We start from the raw sequence: 18,830 nt of genomic DNA, 5'->3' as shown, positions 1-18,830 counted from the left end.
TTATGGGGGGGGGGAGGTAAGGAGGGAGAGGGGAAGGGGGAGGGGGAGGGGCACAAAGAAAACTAGATAGAAGGTGACGGAGGTCAATCTGACTTTGGGTGATGGGCATGCAACATAATTGAATGACAAGATAACCTGGACTTGTTATCTTTGAATATATGTACCCTGATTTATTGATGTCACCCCATTAAAATTAATAAAAATTTATGTATAAAAAATATTCCCATTAGGATGTGCTATGGGGTCTCACCGGGGGGCCTGCTGGGCCAGGAGCTCCACTTTCTCCTGGAAATCCTGGGTCCCCTCTTGAGCCATTGTAGCCATTCACGCCAGGTTTGCCTCTGGGTCCAGGAGGCCCTGGGTGCCCCTGCAGGAAACAAAATTAGAAGTTTGTTTGTTTTGGTGTGTTGGGTTTTTTTTTGCAAGTCCACTATAACACAAAGATTATGCAATATGGATGCCCAAATATGGCAACTGTGACGCACATGCTGCTTGATTTTGTGAAACCTCCTTCCCCATCCACAAGTGCTATGTAGCATAGTAAAAATCAACAAGGAAGTTCTAATAGACCCCCAATTTAAATATATTACATTTACTCAATTTGTGGTCTTCTGGGAGACTTGGGAAGACACGTTTCTTTAACCCTTTAGAGAGACTCGAAAGAATGAATGAATGGCAAAGCCTCCCCAGATAACTCTTCCTTCTTTCATTTTGTTTTCATATTCGAAATGAGAGTCTTAAATCCACTTCCAAAGTCAGGACTCACCAGCAAGTAAGAACTCTCATTATGAGTCTACATTTACTTCCAGAACAGCGTCCTAGACAAGCAGGTCTAGTCATGTTTTGGAATGTTCTTCTCCGACCTAGTAGAAAACCCTGCTATTTTACTGAGGTGTTTCAGTACTGGAGTTATTCCACACAATTGAAAGGCAAGCACTGAGATGAAAATCCATTTTGTCTATATTTTTTGAACATGCAATTTTAAGTGTTTTGAGAAGTGTTTCTCCCTCCTTCAAGAAAGTGGAGAAAATGTACGGATACTCACAGGTATACCATCCAACCCTGAAAACCCAGGAACGCCGGTGGGACCCTAAAATTGCAGACAATAAAAAAATAAGTTATAAAAGTTACTACGTTATTACAAGTTGATTTATTTGAAAACATAAATAATTAAAGCTCATTAAAAAACAAACAACCCTTAGCAGTCATTGCTACTTATTCCTACATGAGCTTAAACGCCAACATTTAAGAATCCAACGTCTGTCCTTTCTCTTTGTGCTGAGGAAGCCAACTTGGCAGTATCAATTCACAGAAAACACGCAGCACCCGATACGCTGGAAATTCTACTCCTCAGAATCTGCCCATCCGAGAGAAGCAAACTTAAGTGTGAACACAGGTAACTCACAGGGTTGTTTTCTCACACTTTCTCTACAAGTACTTAGGGTTAGTTCTCAAATTCTCACCAACAAGGAAGAAACGATAGTTTTAACGCATTCTACAGCATATTGTACAGTGTTTTCAAAGGAATCAGTGCGATCTACATAAATCGATATGGACCACACGGTTGAGTGAAAAATAAAAAAGGTCTAGCATGATACATATAATATCATTTAGGGTTTTGTTTTTTTTTAAAGCCATGAAACAGTACAACTCCCCGTTGGGCACAAGCATGCACGTGAGTACCTACAAAAGATGGAGAAAGTCATGTTCCCTAGGGAGATGTTAGGGAAGGAGGGCTGGTCACGAAAGAGCAGTTTCGACTTAATTTACTACAGGGTGCAAGCAGCTGGCAGCTGTGTTATACAAAACCTGGCATCGCAGTCACCCTTTCCCTTGAGAAGAGGTTTACCTTGTCTCCTTTGTCACCGGCTGCTCCAGGAGGGCCACTGTCCCCTCTCACCCCTTTCTCTCCCGGAATCCCAATGGGTCCTGGAGGTCCCAGCGGCCCAATAGGACCCTGTGGCCCTGGTGGTCCTGGTTGACCCTAAGAAGGAAGGTTAAAAAGGGAGGTGGGCTGATTCACAAGTAGTGTCTCCTAACACCAACATATATAGTCACTGGGTTTGGCAGAAGACTGAAAAGTTACAGACTGAGCATGCTCTGATATGGAAAGACAAATGACCACTTCATCACGAATATAAGAAACACTAGCACTGCCCCTTTTTAATCTGAATTTAAGCAGCACGATAAGTCTGAATAACCGTGTGTGTATATATACTTATTTGTAAACTGATAATAGTTCTCTTGCTATTGTCATTCTGTCAACGACACTGATAAATCTTGAGCTGTTTGGTGAAGGCAGGAACTCAAAAAAAAATAAAATCTTATTATCATTATGTTAGTGACACAGGTTAAATAAAGCAAGGGGCACTTCCTGATATACTTCAAGTGACTAAATGGTTCGTCTGCCCTTTTACAAGGAGACATTTTTTTTTTTGGTGATTTCACTTCATTTCTTACTCATAACTGTGAAGTAGGCTCTCCATGTCACATTATATTTATGCAATCCCACTTTCCATGACTTAAGAAGGCCACCTGTTATCTTGGGTGTAGAAGTTTTGGCCGGAAGACGAGACACTCGCGGCTCCCTGCTGCCGGGGCGCACTGTGCGGGGCAGTCTGACCCACCCAATCAATGCACAGCGACCACCCGCCCGTTAGAAGCGGCTGCGAAAAGGGAGGAAGTCCGGCCCCCGAGGAGCACCCACCCTTGGCCTTGGCAACACTGCTCCCTTCTCTGTCCTCGGCTCCCTTCATCCTCCTCCTCCTCCTCCTCCTCATCATCGCTACTATTTATTGAGAATCCATAAAAAGGCTAATAGCTTAGAATTTTCCAGTGTAAATGTATAAAATAGGTGTTACAAAAAAAGTACAAAATCTAATAACACGGGCACAAACCATCTGGGCCATGTTGAGGGCACATCCCTAGATAGCGCACAAACTCTAAACTACAGTCTGGAAGGAAGACTTCACCGGACCTTCCCTGCTGGTGTTAATTAATCTTCCTTGTTTATATAATTAACATAAGTGCAAAGTTCCCATTTTTCTTAAATATAAGGCTCAGGAAATCACTGCTTTTCCATTAAATTTAGCAATTACCTTTCTGTCTTACATGTAGTTTATACAAAAAGCTCCTGAATTATCTTTTGTGAATGCCACATTATTGAGGAACAACAAAGCGTACATTTGAACGCAAAAGGGTAACCGAGAGAGAGATAGACAGTTAACTGGCTATAAATCCCTCTAATGTGTCTCATTTAGACACACACAAGGCCAAATCCAGTGAGCCGATGGAACTTCGGAGGAAAAAGGAAATGAAAAAGGAGAGGGATGTTGAACACAGTGCAAGAATTATTTAACTCCATTCAGGGTAGCATTGTGTCCTCACCCGAGAAGGTACCATCTAAAACACCCCCTGAGAAATAAATCTAGGCGTGGTTGTCGGCATTATTCAATTCTTCACCCTCACCTCCTCCCCCCTCCCCTGTCCCTGCTCTGTCACATTGACTGCCCTGTCATTTCTGAACAAGCCCTGTGGTGAACAGACTGCAGTGTCTTGTCCCAGAAGTGTCCCTCCGCGCCCCCCCCCCCACGTCTTCTCAGTGCCCCAGGGAAAGACTCCCTGATCTCCTGCCCTCCCGGACACACCCTTCCGAATCAGACGCCTCCCCACGATGCCTGTGTGCTAACAGTTCTCACCTGTTCCCACCATCACCTCTTCCTCCTCCCAACCCCACACCCACCCCACCGTGAGCTGGGGCAGGGCAGAGTCTAGGTGCCGGAGGCCAGGGTGCTAAGAAAGGCAGAGAACAATACACACGTAATAAAATGAGCTGGTCAGACCCGCACCCACCCACCCCAACAGGAAGAGGAGCTGCTTCCTCCTGTTTCTGAGAACAGTTCCAAGACCCGTCCATGACGGTGGTGCCGCCCCAAGTGGGCAGAGCTCCTGCCCCGCGGTGAGCGGTGGCCCTGACAGGGGCACTGTTGGTGTCCTTCTGCTGCTGAAAAAAAACAGGGGCCTCGTGAGGCCTTCATTGCAGCCACAGTAAACCACAAATGCAACCTCCACTTTGTGATCGCAAAACTACCATACAACGCTAAACGCTGACGTTTCCCACGGCCCTTGGAAGACTCTGTTGCTTGTTTTTATATTTACCGTTGTTTTTCCATATTAACAGGAATTTTATTATAACATAAACATTTTAAAGAAATACACTCAACCTGTTCCACTGTACTAAATTTGTCAGAAAGTGGCTCACGAAAAATTCCCAAATATCAGTCTTCAAAATAGACATTGTTAATTAGCCTGGTTCAAATAATAATTTATCTATAGTAATGTAGGCAGTAAAATACCACTATGGTTATGAGTAGATATTTTAGCTTATTTATTGGGCTATCATAGAATTAACTTCAGAATGAATATGCGTAAGTCCCAGGCCCATAATAGACATTTCTATAACAAGACAATTAAGATTTTTATGATAAAAATGAACAAAGAAGCATTCAGCCCTCCACACCCTCCCGCCCACTTTTTTAATGCTTGATTGTAATTCAAACATGACACCACTAGGTGACACTATCATATCACGTAAACCCTCAAAGGCCTCAACTGCAGCACAAATCCCTTAAGCAGGTGCCTCCAGCGTCGTCGTTCCTTATCACAGAGGAAACTGGTGGATGTCGCGAGGGCTTATAAAAAGAATGGAAGGTGTTATGCAAAGACTAGACCATATGGGGCGACCACCCTGCGGTGGCAGACTTTTTCTTGTAACCTCAAGTTCCCCTCACTTGTTAACGAGGGACTAGACCGGTCGGTGTCGCCTGGAGTAACAGCGACTCAAGGTTTTCAGCCGTGTTCTTAAGGGGTGGCATGGAACAGTGGAAAGAACACCGCTCAGAACTGGGAGCCGTGGCCTTGCCGCTGAACAATCAGGTCACCCTTGGACGAGGTCACCGAGGAGCGGTCCGCCCAACATCGTTCACGCTGTGGGAACGGAAGGAGGCGGTGTTGAGAGGTCTCGGTAGGCTCTGCGGGAGCCGGGAGCCAGCTGTCTCTCCCTCCTCCTCGCTCTGTTCTCCCTCCGGTGCCCCTGCCCCCTGCCTTCTCTGTTTTTCTCCTCCCTGTGTCTCTGTGCTGTTCCCTCCCCCCAGGCTCATGCTGGGGTTCCCCCTGCAGCTCCGCAGGGCAGCCGGAGCCTCTTCCCCCTTCTCACTTTCTCCTGTGCAAACTCGGCCATTTCCCCGGGGGTCCATCACATCCAACTGCGAGTAGTCACTCCGTTTCCCTTCCGAGCCCAGACCTCTTTCTGCACCCTGGTCACTTATCCAACTGACCTCAAGCTCCCTAAGTCCAAACCTGGATTCGTGAATTTGTGTTCATCCCTCCCACTGTGCTCGTCAGCCATGCACCACTGTGCACACAGCGGCTCACGGCTCATCAGAGACCTCCCAGGCGCCTCTACCCACCCACCTCCGTCCCACACGAGGCACCCCTCCTCTCCATCAACGCTGCCTCCTCCATATTCCTGACAGTCACCCACCTTCCCCACCTCCACGCTCACCCCCTTGCTAAGCCACCGAGACCTCCCACCTGTAGCACACTCCTAACGGGTCTTCCCTAATATTGTTGTTGCGCGCACACACACTCTTCAAACAGCAGCCAGGATGATCTTCTTACAACATAAATTCAACCTGCCTCCACTTTTCTTAAAGTCTTCCAAAGCCTTCCTTACCACCCAGGATAACCTGCATCTGCTTTTCCCACTGCATCTCATGCCACCTGCTCCCTCTCCTTCTCTGATGACAACTCTGTGGCCCTTGTGGTCCCTCAGACAGGCTAGCCTGTCTTCTTCCCACTCCAGGGCCCAAGTAGAGGCTGTTCTCTTGACCCAAACACTTGTAGTGGGTTGAATGGTGGCCACAAAAAGATGTGTCCTCATCCTGCCCCTCAGAACCTGTGGATATTATTTTAGATGCAAAATATGGGATAACGTTAAGGCTCTGGAAATGAAGAGTTCATCCTGGATTATCCAGGAGACCCTAAATGCCTTTTTATGAATCCTGACAAGACGGACACAGATGAAGATTTGATACAGACACGCAAACGAGAAGGTGGTGTAAGGATGAAGGCAGAGACTGGAGTGATGCGGCCACAAGCTAAGGAATGCTTGCAGCCACCAGAAGCTGGAAGAGGCAAGGAAATGATTCTTTCCTCTTGCCGATGGAGGGAGTGCGGCAATGCTCTTGCTTTTGGACTGCTGCCCTCTAAGTCTGGTGAGTAAATACATTTCTACTGTTTTAAGCCATTCAATATGTGACCATTTGTTAAGACACCCTAGGAACTAACAGGACACACTTCTTCTAGGCCATTGCTAGGTGACGTCTGATTTTAGCAGGTCCAAGCTGAGGTGTAAATCTTTGGCTCCCTCCCCCCCCCCCAGCCCCCACCCCACCCCACACATGCTCCTGTACAAAACCAAGTTAGGGCATCCAATTATGCACCCAGGAATTCAGCAAGGATCTTTGTCTCGTCTACACTCTGATGCCTAGAATGGTGCCTGGGCTCAGCAGGCACCCAGAAACAACAGCTGGAGGGTGAATTTCCGCCTCTCTTGCTGAGCTCTGAGCTCCAGGTCACAGGCACCTCCTCCTTTCCCATAGGGCCTCACAGCTCCCCAGAGGCCTCCGGCTGAGGAGCCACTGCGCCACCTCACCTGCAGGTGTTGTAAAGTACCAAAAACTACAGAATCAATATTAATATTTTAAGAGGCTTAAAGAACATTTTATTAATTTGGGTGAAGGTGTGCAGAGAAATTGTGAGAATAGTCTCTGTACTGTGTGATTGGCATAAAACCAGGATGGCCCTTGGCATTGTATTGTAAATGCAAAGGGGAGTAAAACATGGATCCCCAGACATTCCACCACGCCTGTGGGGAAAGGGGTGAATAGCTAGCCAGGTGCAGGAAGAGAAAAGCCAAAATAAACCTTTTCTTATAGTAATGAGCCATTTGTGGGCATTTGTCCCCAGGAAACTATCTCTCCTATGTAAATGCAAGTGGTTAATACGTGTGACTCTGGACAGAGAGATGGCAAATAAACACTAGAAAATATAGGAAGGCCTTTTAATATGTAAAGAGACATCTTTCTACCATTGTGTTGACTTGTAAATTTTGTTTTTTCCAAAATGATGTATGGCTTGCAAATTGAACATGGTCCTATCATGTTAAAGGACATATGACTATAACCAATAGTGGTAAAGGGCTCCTAGTTGCAATTTTTGCTTCTGTACTTCCCACTTACAAAACTATAAAAACTAAGTAGAACAAAGGGCCGGCGCGCTCTCCCTCAGATTTCTGTCGAAGTTGCCGAAGTTGCCGCCGCTTGGCCAAGCTAGACAATAAAGCTTTGATGTGTAATCAACGGATTTTGTTCGTGTCTTCAACGTTTCGAGTCCCTCCGGATCAGGCTTAACACTGGCAGGTGCAGAATTCTCAAGGGCTATCTGCGGCGTGGATGACAGGGAAGATCGGAGGACGGAGGAGGGGAACAACCAGCACCTTGGAGGCACAGCTGTGTCCTGTGGGTTCCTTAGCAGTTCATGGAAAGTGGTATTTGAAAGGAGAAATACATTTTACTTTCCTAAAAACCTTGTAATTCGGATTTTTAGCTCATGTAGGCATTAGTTTTCCTCGCACTAGAGACCGTTCTTAGAATCACAAATACTGCTTCCTATTTTCCTACATGGAAGACACCCCAGCTTTGGGGGGGGCGGGTGCACCTGTATGCAGCCCTTATTCCTGACCAACAAGGCTGCCTGCACTGCGGTAGTGACCGTGGCCCTCTCAAGTTCAGCACCGTCCCACATGCGCTGAGCTGCGCGCCTACCCAGCCCGGTTCACACTGGGTCACAGAGCTCGGCGGTCGTTGCTATGGAGCTGACCAGAGGCTCCGCTGCAAATCACGGGTAGCCTAATGAGGTGGCTGACAGGGGGACAGATACTCCAAAACCTACCTTCAGACCCAAGCTGCAACTACATAGGTTTCCCCGGGGGAGGTTCTGCACGCTTGGCCTGTTTTTCAAATATGTTCTACGGTGTAAAAGACAAACATGAGCCTGTGTCCTCGCCTTCTTTCTCAGGCGCGCATGTTGGATCTAAAGAGAGGGATTCGTGGGCATCCTGAGAGCCATGTTAGTTAGTGGGAGCTATTCTTCCCTGTGGATATATATCAGCTGCTACTGCTCCTGCTGCCACAGGATTGTTGGAAAGCCACATAGGATACAATGATAGGTATGTTTCCTCCCTCCACCTCCCGGACCCCCGCGCCTTGCTCAGAAATACTTCCTCAGGCACTTGCAAAATAATAATAATAATAATCCTACAACTGAAGATTTATTCTTTTCACTTTCTCGAATTTTTCACTCTTCAAAAATCAAGGTTAAGCCTCCCATCGGGGAAAACTTTACAAAGCTAAGCCGAAGTTGTAAACTGGCAGCTGGTGGACTGAATCCTATCAGGACATTGGTTTAAGTGTTAGGCACTGTATTGTAAAATTTTTGAATTCTGATGCCTTTACATGACAAAGGTACTTTCCGGCTCCCCAAAGTCCCCAAGGTCAACTGTCACATCCTGGGGTCCCCTCATCAGGTCACTTGTCATCCCCTGACGGCACCTGAGTCTGTCACCAAGAACTGGGCTTCATTTACCAGAGAATTCTCCAACAGAGACAAAATAAGCTAGAGAAGGAGCTCCTGGAAGAGAAAACATGGCAAGAAAGAGAAGAAACCAGAATAAAGAATCTAAGAGGCTGGTGACAGACCCAATCTGCTAACATCTCCGTTGTCATTGCAACTTGCTTGCATCAAAATATGACGCAAATGACTTATGGTGAGCCTTGGAACATAAAAATAACTGCTCTGAACCACTTATCAGGCTAGACAGAACAGCTGTGCGAGTGACCAAGAGACTGAGTTCCAGAACTTTGTGCTCAAATAATTTCATATGAAAATGATAGCAGTCATTAAAATTTCCTAAGTCAAGTCCATGTTTGCGGTATTGTGAAACACAGACTCTTAGAAGTAAGTGTAAGGAACAAGGGATTGAGCTTGCGGGGAAAAAAATACTTGGGTGCACAAATACTTAGGAAGTGCTTTAAAAGTCCCAAAAGAGAGACTGAGTTACTTGTGATTTTAGTTCTCACACCAAAAATAACTAAGACAGGTCTTTTTTTTTTTTTTTTTATTAAATTTAATCCAGTGACATTGATAAATCAGGGTACATATGTTGAGAGAAAATATCTCTAGATTATTTTGACATTTGATTGTGCTGTATACCCCTCCCGCAAAGTTAAATTGTCTTCTGTCACCTTCTATCTGGTTTTCTTTGTGCCCCTCCCCTCCCCTAACCACTCTCTCCTTCTTCACCCCCTCCCCCCTCCCCCAACCCCCCCGCCCCTGTTGCCATCACATTCTTGTTCATGTCTCTGAGTCTCATTTTTATGTCCTTTCTATGTATGGATTCATCTCAGTTTTTTTTCTGATTTACTTATTTCACTCCGTATAATGTTATCAAGGTCCATCCATGCTATTGTAAATGATCCGATGTCATCATTTCTTATGGCTGAGTAGTATTCCATAGTATATATGTACCAAAGTTTTTTAATCCACTCGTCCTCTGACGGACACTTGGGCTGTTTCCAGATCTTCGCTATTGTGAACAATGCTGCCACAAACATGCGGGTGCATTTCTCCTTTTCGAGCTGTTCTATGGTGTCCTTGGGGTATATTCCTAAAAGTGGGATAGCTGGGTCAAAAGGCGGTTCGATTTTCAGTTTTTTGAGGAATCTCCATACTGTTTTCCACAGTGGCTGCACCAGTCTGCATTCCCACCAGCAGTGCAGGAGGGTCCCCTTTTCTCCACATCCTCGCCAGCACTTATTCTGTGTTGTTTTGTTGATAAGCGCCATTCTGACTGGTGTAAGGTGATATCTCATTGTGGTTTTAATTTGCATTTCTCTAATGATTAGTGATGTTGAGCATTTTTTCATATGCCTATTGGCCATCTGTATGTCCTCTTTGGAGAAGTGTCTATTCATCTCTTTTGCCCATTTTTGGATTGGGTTGTTTGTCTTCCTGGTGTTGAGTTTTACAAGTTCTTTATAAATTTTGGTTATTAACCCCTTATCAGACGTATTGTCAAATATGTTCTCCCATTGTGTAGTTTGTCTTTTTATTCTGTTCTTGTTGTCTTTAGCTGTGCAAAAGCTTTTTAGTTTGATATAGTCCCATTTGTTTATCCTGTCTTTTATTTCACTTCCCCGTGGAGATAAATCAGCAAATATATTGCTCCGAGAGATGTCGGAGAGCTTACTGCCTATGTTTTCTTCTAAGATGCTTATGGTTTCACGGCCTACATTCAAGTCTTTTATCCATTTTGAGTTTATTTTTGTGAGTGGTGTAAGCTGGTGATCTAGTTTCATTTTTTTGCAGGTAGCTGTCCAATTTTCCCAACACCATTTGTTAAAGAGGCTGTCTTTACTCCATTGTATTTCCTTACCTCCTTTGTCAAATATCAGTTGTCCATAGAACTGTGGGTTTATTTCTGGGTTCTCTGTTCTATTCTATTGATCTATATGCCTGTTCTTATGCCAGTACCAGGCTGTTTTGAGTACAATGGCCTTGTAGTATAACTTGATATCAGGAAGTGTGATACCTCCCACTTTATTCTTCTTTTTTAAGATTGCTGAGGCTATTCGTGTCCTTTTTTGGTTCCATATAAATTTTTGGAATATGTGTTCTATATCTTTGAAGTATGTCATTGGTATTTTAATTGGTATTGCATTGAATTTATAAATTGTTTTGGGTAATATAGACATTTTAATGATGTTTATTCTTCCTAACCATGAGCACGGTATATGCTTCCACTTGTTAGTATCTTCCTTGATTTCTTTTATCAATGTTTTGTAATTTTCCAAGTACAAGTCTTTAGTGTCCTTGGTTAAGTTTACTCCTAGGTACTTTATTTTTTTGGTTGTAATTGTGAAGGGGATTGTTTCCTTAATTTCTCTTTCTGACTGTTCATTGTTGGTGTATAAAAATGCTTCTGATTTCTGAGTATTGATTTTATATCCTGCCACTTTGCTGAATTTATTTATCAGGTCCAGTAGTTTTTTGACTGAGACTTTAGGGTTTTCTATATACAATATCATATCATCTGCAAATAATGATAGTTTTACTTCTTTTCCAACTTGAATGCCTTTTATTTCTTCTTCTTGTCTGATTGCTATGGCTAGGACTTCCAGGACTATGTTAAATAAGAGTGGTGAAAGGGGACACCCCTGCCTTGTTCCTGATCTTAAGGGTATTGCTTTTAATTTTTGCCCATTAAGTATGATGTTGGCTGTGGGTTTCTCATAGATGGCTTTTATCATGTTGAGGTATGTTCCCTGTATTCCCACTTTGCTGAGAGTTTTGATCATGAATGGGTGTTGGATTTTATCAAATGCTTTTTCTGCATCTATTGAAATTATCATATGGTTTTTCTCCTTCTTTTTGTTTATGTGATGAATCACATTGATTGATTTACGAATATTGTACCAGCCTTGCCTCCCCAGAATAAATCCCACTTGATCATGGTGTATGATTTTTTCCATATATTGTTGGATCCGGTTTGCTAATATTTTGTTGAGGATTTTAGCATCTATATTCATCAGAGATATTGGCCTATAATTTTCTTTCTTTGTGTGGTCTTTGCCTGGTTTTGGAATCAGAATTATGCTCGCCTCATAAAAGGAGTTTGGAAGTCTTCCTTCCTCTTGAATTTTTTGAAATAGTTTGAGAAGGATAGGAGTTAGTTCTTCTTTGAATATTTGGTAGAATTCCATTGTGAAGCCATCGGGCCCCGGACTTTTCTTTGTTGGGAGTTTTTTGATAACTGTTTCGATCTCCTTTGGTGTAATTGGTCTGTTTAAGTTTTCTGATTCTTCCAGATTGATTTTTGGAAGATTGTACGTTTCAAGGAATTTGTCCATTTCATCTAGGTTGTCTAGTTTTTTGGCATACAGTTCTTCATAGTATTTTCTTACAATATTTTGTATTTCTGTTGTGTCAGTTGTTATTTCTCCTCTCTCATTTCTAATTTTATTTATTTGAGTCCTCTCTCTCTTTTTCTTGGTGAGTCTACTTAAAGGTGCATCAATCTTGTTTACCTTTTCAAAGAACCAGCTCCTAGTTTCATTGATCTTCTGTATTGTTTCTTTAGCCTCTATGTCATTTATTTCTGCTCTGATCTTTATTATTTCCTTCCTTCTACTACATTTGGGCTTTACTTGCTGTTCTTTTTCTAATTCTTTTAGATGCAGGGTTAAGTTGTTTATTTGAGCTTTTTCTAGCTTCTGAAAGTGTGCCTGTAGTGCTATGAACTTCCCTCTCAGCACTGCTTTCGCTGTGTCCCATAAATTTTGAGTTGTTGTATGCTCATTGTCATTCGTTTCTAGGAATTTCTTTATTTCTTCTTTGATCTCATTCTTAATCCATTCATTATTTAACACCCTGCTATTTAGTTTCCATGTGTTTGAGAATTTTTTAGCTTTTCTGCTGTGATTCATTTCTAGTTTCATGCCGTTGTGATCGGAGAAAGTGCTTGATATGATTTCAGTCTTCTTAAATTTGTTAAGAGCACTTTTGTGCCCTAACATGTGGTCTATCCTAGAGAATGTACCATGAGCACTTGAAAAGAATGTATATTCTGCTGCTTTAGGGTGAAAGGTTCTGAAGATATCTATTAAATCGAGTTGATCTAGTGTTTCCAATAAGTCTGCTGTTTCTTTGTTAATTTTCTTTCTTGAGGATCTATCTAGTGATGTTAGTGGGGTATTGAAATCCCCTACTATTATAGTATTGCTGTTGATCTCGCCCTTTAAATCCATCAAAGTCTGTTTTATATATTTGGGTGCTCCTATATTAGGTGCATAGATATTTATAATAGTTATATCTTCCTGTTGGATTACTCCCTTTATCATTATGTAGTGGCCTTCTTTATCTCTTACTATATCCTTTGTTTTAAAGTCCAATTTGTCTGATATAAGTATTGCTACCCCAGCTTTTTTTTCATTTCTGTTTGCATGAAACATTTTTTTCCATCCTTTTACCTTCAATCTGTGTGTGTCTTTTGTTCTAAGGTGTGTCTCTTGTAGACAACATATGTATGGGTCCTGTTTTCTTATCCATGCAGCTACCCTATGTCTTTTGATTGGATCATTTAATCCATTTACATTTAAGGTTATTATTGATATGTAGTTGTTTATTGCCATTTTCTTCTTTAAAGGTGTATTCCTTTTTCTTTTTTTTTTTTCTGTATTCTTTTCCCACTTTATCTGTTTACACCAGGCCCCTTAATATTTCCTGCAGCATTGGTTTGGTTGTAATGAATTCCTTGAGTTGTTTTTTTGTCTAGGAAGCTTTTTATTTCTCCTTCAATTTTAAACGATAGCCTTGCTGGATAAAGTAGTCTTGGTTGTAGGTTCTTGTTCTGCATTACTTTGAATATTTCTTGTCATTCCCTTCTGGCCTCAAGTGTTTCTGTTGAGAAGTCAGATGTCATCCTTATGGGGGCTCCTTTGTAGGTGATAACTTTTTTTTCTCTTGCAGCTTTTAATATTTTCTCTTTATCGCTTAGCTTTGGTATTTTAATTATGATGTGTCTTGGTGTAGGTTTCTTTGGGTTTCTCTTTAATGGAGTCCTCTGTGCTTCTTGGATTTGTGAGAGTTTCTCTTGCATTAATTTAGGGAAGTTTTCAGCTATGATATGATTGAACAAAGTCTCTATCCCTTGTTCTTTTTCTTCTTCTTCAGGAACCCCTATGATGCGGATGTTATTTCTCTTCATGTTGTCACAGAGCTCTCTAAGAGTTTCCTCTGACTTTTTGAGTCTTTTTTCTCTTTTCTTCTCTGCTTTCATGCCTTCATTCCAGTTGTCTTCTAACTCGCTGATTCGATCCTCTGCTCTATCTATCCTGTTTTTAATTCCTTCCATTGTGGTCTTTATTTCTGATATTGTATTTGTCGTCTCCAACTGATTCTTTTTTATACTTGCTATTTCTTTATTTAGGTTTTCAAACTCCCCCTCCATTGTTGTTCTAAGATCCCTAAGCATCCTTACAATCATTATTTTGAACTCCGCATCTGGAAGTTTGATTATTTCCATATCACTCAGTTCATCTCTCGAAAGTGTCTCTTGTGGTTTCATTTGGATTGCACTCCTTTGTTTTCTCATCTTCTTCTTCTTTTTTTTTTATTTGTAGAGTTGATTGAGTCTAGGCTTGGTGTTGTCTGCCTCCAGTTTTCAGTTGTGTTATTTTTAGGTCTTCGTGGGTCGGTATCAGCTATTATTTGTAATCCACTTTTGGATTTGGGCAGCTTTGAAGTCTTGATTTGTTTGTTTTCTTAACAGGTGATAGTCTTGTTAACTGATCTCAGCAGGGGGCTTCCTTGAAACTGTATCCAGGAATGCTGTGGGTGTAACCTGAGACGATGAAGGTCTCTTCCTCCAACTAATCTCACTGGGGGCAGGGTTTTTTCTCTCAGCTTCAGTAGGGGGTGGTGTATCTCAGATCTCCATGGAGACCTGAGTTACTGCCCCTTCTCCCCACTTCTTGTTTTCAGCTGTGTCTTGTTGTGCTGATTGGAGCTGGATAGATGTCCGGAGATCTCTGATCCGGAAGCACTTCAGCTCTGTTTTGTGAAAGGTTCAGTCCCTCCCCCAGCTATGGCCGCCTCCAGCACGAATGAGTCAGCTTTTTTATTTTGTTTCTTGCATACCTTAGCCCCTCACAGTCTGTCCCTCTCCCTGTCTTTTCCACTTGGGAGATAAGCTGGTCTTTTCAACCCACCTTGCTCCCTGGTCGCCAGGTAAGTGGCTGTGAGCAGTAGTTTCTGCTCTTTTTCCTCTGTGAAATCCTCTCTGGGCTCTCAGCCTCACCCCCCTCCTTCCCTTCCTGTAAGCAGAGGAGATTCAGGCACTCCTTACCAGGATTATTGTGGCTTCCTCTTTGCTCCTTGGTTTTTGAGAGCTGTTCTTGCAGTTCAGTGTTGGTTTTTCATGCTGATTTTTTCTAAATTGATTTGTATTCCAGTTTGGTATTGAGAGCTGGGTGTCTGTGCATCCGCCTACTCCGCTGCCATCTTCTCTCTCCAACTAAGACAGGTCTTGAGTTGTAAGCCATCTGACCTCCTGGTATATAAAGCCACTCAATTGTGAGGTTGTATTGATTTAATAGTTGCTGTACTTTTTTGAGTAGAAAACAATATGGATATATATTTTATTCTAGAAAAAAAAACTTTATAAGGTGTATTGAGTATCATGCTAGTCACTAAAGCAGAACTTATAAAAGGTTCCATCTGGTCTACAAAGACATGTAGTTTTCCCTGCAAGGGGACAGCCACCAAAATCACGGCAGTCTCCTTCCTGGAAACTGATCCTGAATAACTTAAAATCCTGCCCAAAGCCACCTCCTCCTATCCTTAAAGAGGGATTATCATGAAGTTTCAGGAAATGTGATGACAGTCACAAACTATTTCAGGAAGCCAGTTAAACAACTGTCATATAGGAAAAGCCATGCTCTCTATCACAGAACCGCAGGCAGTGAGAACTGGGGGTGGAGGGACCAGATCTCTGGTGCAAACCCTTACTGTCCAGGTGGGGGCTCTGAACCCGAAAGAGACCAAAGGGTTTAGCCCCCGTCTCCTGTTCAGACTCAGTTCTTTCCAGAATGCTACTGAAGCCTTGGAAGGTCCAAGTGTAGCAGTCAGGTGTTGTGGCTACTGCTGCAAGCGTTCGTTACTGGCCCCATCTGAAGTTCCCAGGGGACTCTGGACTATGTGAGACCACTCAGCTAACAACAGATCTAACTGCTGTGGGGCAGGGGGGGGCGGAGCCGGTGGAAAGATGCCCCCCCTCCTTTCGTCCCCTTCTCTCGACTACCGCCGGCGCCCCGATGTGCGCGTGCTGCAATGCAGCCTGGCCACCAGCTCAGAATCCCCGACCCTGTGCAGGCTGGAGTGTGAATTTTCACTTATTGATTGATGTATATTAACCACCTATTAGGTGCCGTCTACTGTGATCCTCTCAAAGAAGTACGAAAAAAAATGACCCCTGGTTCTTCAAGAGGAGAAACAAAAGTAGGCAACTTATATTTCTACGGGGTCCACGATGGGCCGGGGGCCAGCGTCAACTTTTCACATGTGTCTGTAACGGTCACCTTTACGAAGTCTGTGCTTGTCATCTAATCAAGGGACCCGGTCAGACGTGGCCACACTCGAGCTCAGGGCGACAATCAGGGGATGAGAATGCCCCAGAAGGAAAGCAGGTTCCCACCAGGGAACACCCCCACTGGCCGGCATGGGCAGGAAGCCTGTTCGGGGCTGGGGGGTCGTGTTTCTCTTGGGTTCCTTTGGGGAGGGCAGGAAAGGTAGATGCGACCGTTAGGGCAAAGACGGTCCAAAAAAATAGGCAGAGAAGCCGGAATATTTGCATAATGATGAAAGGTGAGGGAGGGGCCCAACCCACACAGCTGGGGAGGGGCAAAGGGCGAGTCGTACGGTTACTGACCAACACACACATGGAGGCTGGACGCGGGCCTCCGCCGGACATCGGTGAGACTGACCTTCATCTTGTCGGCAGTGGGGGAGCTGCCGTTGGAAGCGTCCCAGCTGCACGTCCCACTGCAGCCTCAGCGTCCAGGGAAAGCCCTCACCTCCGTCACCCCGGGGCGTGGGGCGGCCCGGCGCCCCAACCATGCTTTTAGACACAGCAGTTTTGATCCAAGGCTTGAACAAACCGCTCGCTCAGGCATGAGCCACGGGAGAGTAGACAATTTCTTAGGAATGCCTGGCTGTGCGACTCGCGGGCTGCGCCGCCGCCAGCGGATGCTCCACCCTCCGGAACTCGTCGTATTTCCATTTTTCAGTCCACCTTGAGATGTCAGTGTGGCTCAAGGGACGGTCGGCCAGGCGGCTGGCTGCTGAGGGCTTGGGAGCGTCCGCCTGCGGTGACGCACAAGCCTCCGTCCCAGACGCCCAGCTGGAAAGCGTCCCCAGCAACTTGCAGCCTTCACCCGGGACCCATCTGTCTCCGGAAGGGCAGAGGTTGACCGGTGTTCCGCACAGAGCAATCCCTGACCACCCAGAATCGGGGACGCAGTCTGCACAGAATGCAGCCCCTCCCTGCGAGCCCTCCTCACCAAGGGCCGGCGACTCCGCCAGAGGACACACAGTGTGCCCTCCACACGGGCAACTGCTTGGGGTTGTTGAGTCCCCGAAGGCCACAGAGAAGGAAGGACCCCTGGTATAGATATGAAAAACAACAGCACTTAGGCAGATTGAAGTGTGACGATTAAAACTGATGTCTGAACCTTGGTGTGATCATCTTCCCGTGACCCCGGGCCGATGCTGCGGTGGAAGCCAGACGCCCGGAGGTGCGCCTGTGTCCTCCACACACAGGCGCGTTAGTTAAAACTCTTGGAAATTCCGTTCCTTGTGTTGACAGATGGAAATAATAATTATAGTGGCCTCCCAAGATGTGGAGCAGGGGTCCTCAACCATGGCACCACAGGACTTTGGGGACAGAGAAGTCTTTGGTGTGGAGACTTTGGACTTTGGCCGTGCTGGGCACTGTAGGGTGCTGGTCTCCACCCGCGAGAACCAGGAGCACCCTCCTCCACGCAGTTGTGGAGAAAGAAACTCTCTAGATGTTGTGGCCAGACGGCCCTGCTAAAGTAACCCTCAGCCTCATTTAAATCGGAGGACCACACCTCGCTGGCTGTACAAACAACTGTCCCTATTCGTTCTGTGATGTCCCCACCCCCTTGCTGCCACAAGGCTAGTCCATCCATTCATCCTGGGTCTCAAGCTCAAAGAGACTTCAAATTTAGAGGCACTGATTTCCTTTTCTTTTTTTATTCTTCATTTATACAATCTTAGTATGTTTCTATTAACAACCTCACACCGAAGCCAGGCTTTTCCCCCTGAATGATGTGCATGCTTACATGAAAAGAACTAAAGTATTTCTTAGAGTGCTAGCTGTTAGCATCCCTACCTGTTTTAAACAAAAATATTGAGATTCCGTTGACATATGATAATGCTTTCAGGCATACAAAGCCATGATTTGGTATTTGTACAGGTGGCATATGGCCCCCACAGTAAGTCTAGGTAACAGCCGTTGTCATACATAGCTGCCAACATTTTTCTTGTGCCAAGAACTTTTAAGATCTGCTTCCTGCACCACTTCCAAGCGCAAGGACTATGTTACTGACTACAGTCACCATGCCGTCGATTCCAGCCCCAGGTCTTATTTTACAATTGGAGGCCTGTTCCTTTTGTTTTTAAATTATCTCACGAAGAACGAATGGCCAATTATGAAAAGACTCAAAGGGATGTACAGTACAGCGTAGAGAACATTGTCCAGTAACACTGTAACAGCTATGTACGATGCCAGGTGGGTACTCAACTCATCGGGGCGATCCCTTTGTAAGTGACGGAGACGTCTAACCACTATGCTGTGCACCGGAAACACATGTAATATTGTATGTCAGCTTCAATATAAAAATTCTATCATGAAGTGGGTTGGAAAAGCTCAAGATAAATTCCGATCATGGAAATGATTGAGGTACAGAAGAAACAAGGCAGCTTCAATGAAGAGGATTTGCCTCAAGTTCAATCACGTCGCCGCTGACAGGAAGAGAGCTTGACAAAGGAACCCCGCACACAGGGCACACCCACTATGTGAAGACAGACAGGTGCCGTGGGAAAAAAAATGGCCCCTTCTCTTGAAGAAT

At 44.5% G+C, this 18,830-nt stretch overlaps 1 protein-coding gene across 7 annotated transcripts in view; it reads right to left on the bottom strand.

Annotated features, from left to right (window-relative positions):
- COL4A4 (collagen type IV alpha 4 chain) overlaps window positions 1–18,830 on the bottom strand; it is a 139,748-nt gene that overhangs the window by 84,454 nt on the left and 36,464 nt on the right. For all 7 annotated transcript variants that reach the window (XM_066232820.1, XM_066232819.1, XM_066232822.1 and 4 more), the window contains exons 5-7: window positions 1,850–1,984; window positions 1,046–1,090; window positions 251–367 (exon numbers count right to left, since the gene is read on the bottom strand). In XM_066232820.1, the coding sequence (XP_066088917.1) occupies window positions 251–367; window positions 1,046–1,090; window positions 1,850–1,984 (297 nt within the window). The remainder of the gene's footprint in view (window positions 1–250; window positions 368–1,045; window positions 1,091–1,849; window positions 1,985–18,830) is intronic.

This window comes from Saccopteryx bilineata, chromosome 5 (genome assembly GCF_036850765.1).
Source record: "Saccopteryx bilineata isolate mSacBil1 chromosome 5, mSacBil1_pri_phased_curated, whole genome shotgun sequence".
Taxonomy (NCBI): Eukaryota; Metazoa; Chordata; class Mammalia; order Chiroptera; family Emballonuridae; genus Saccopteryx; species Saccopteryx bilineata.
Note: the sequence above shows the minus strand (reverse complement) of the source record. Positions and strands in the feature narration are given on the sequence as shown.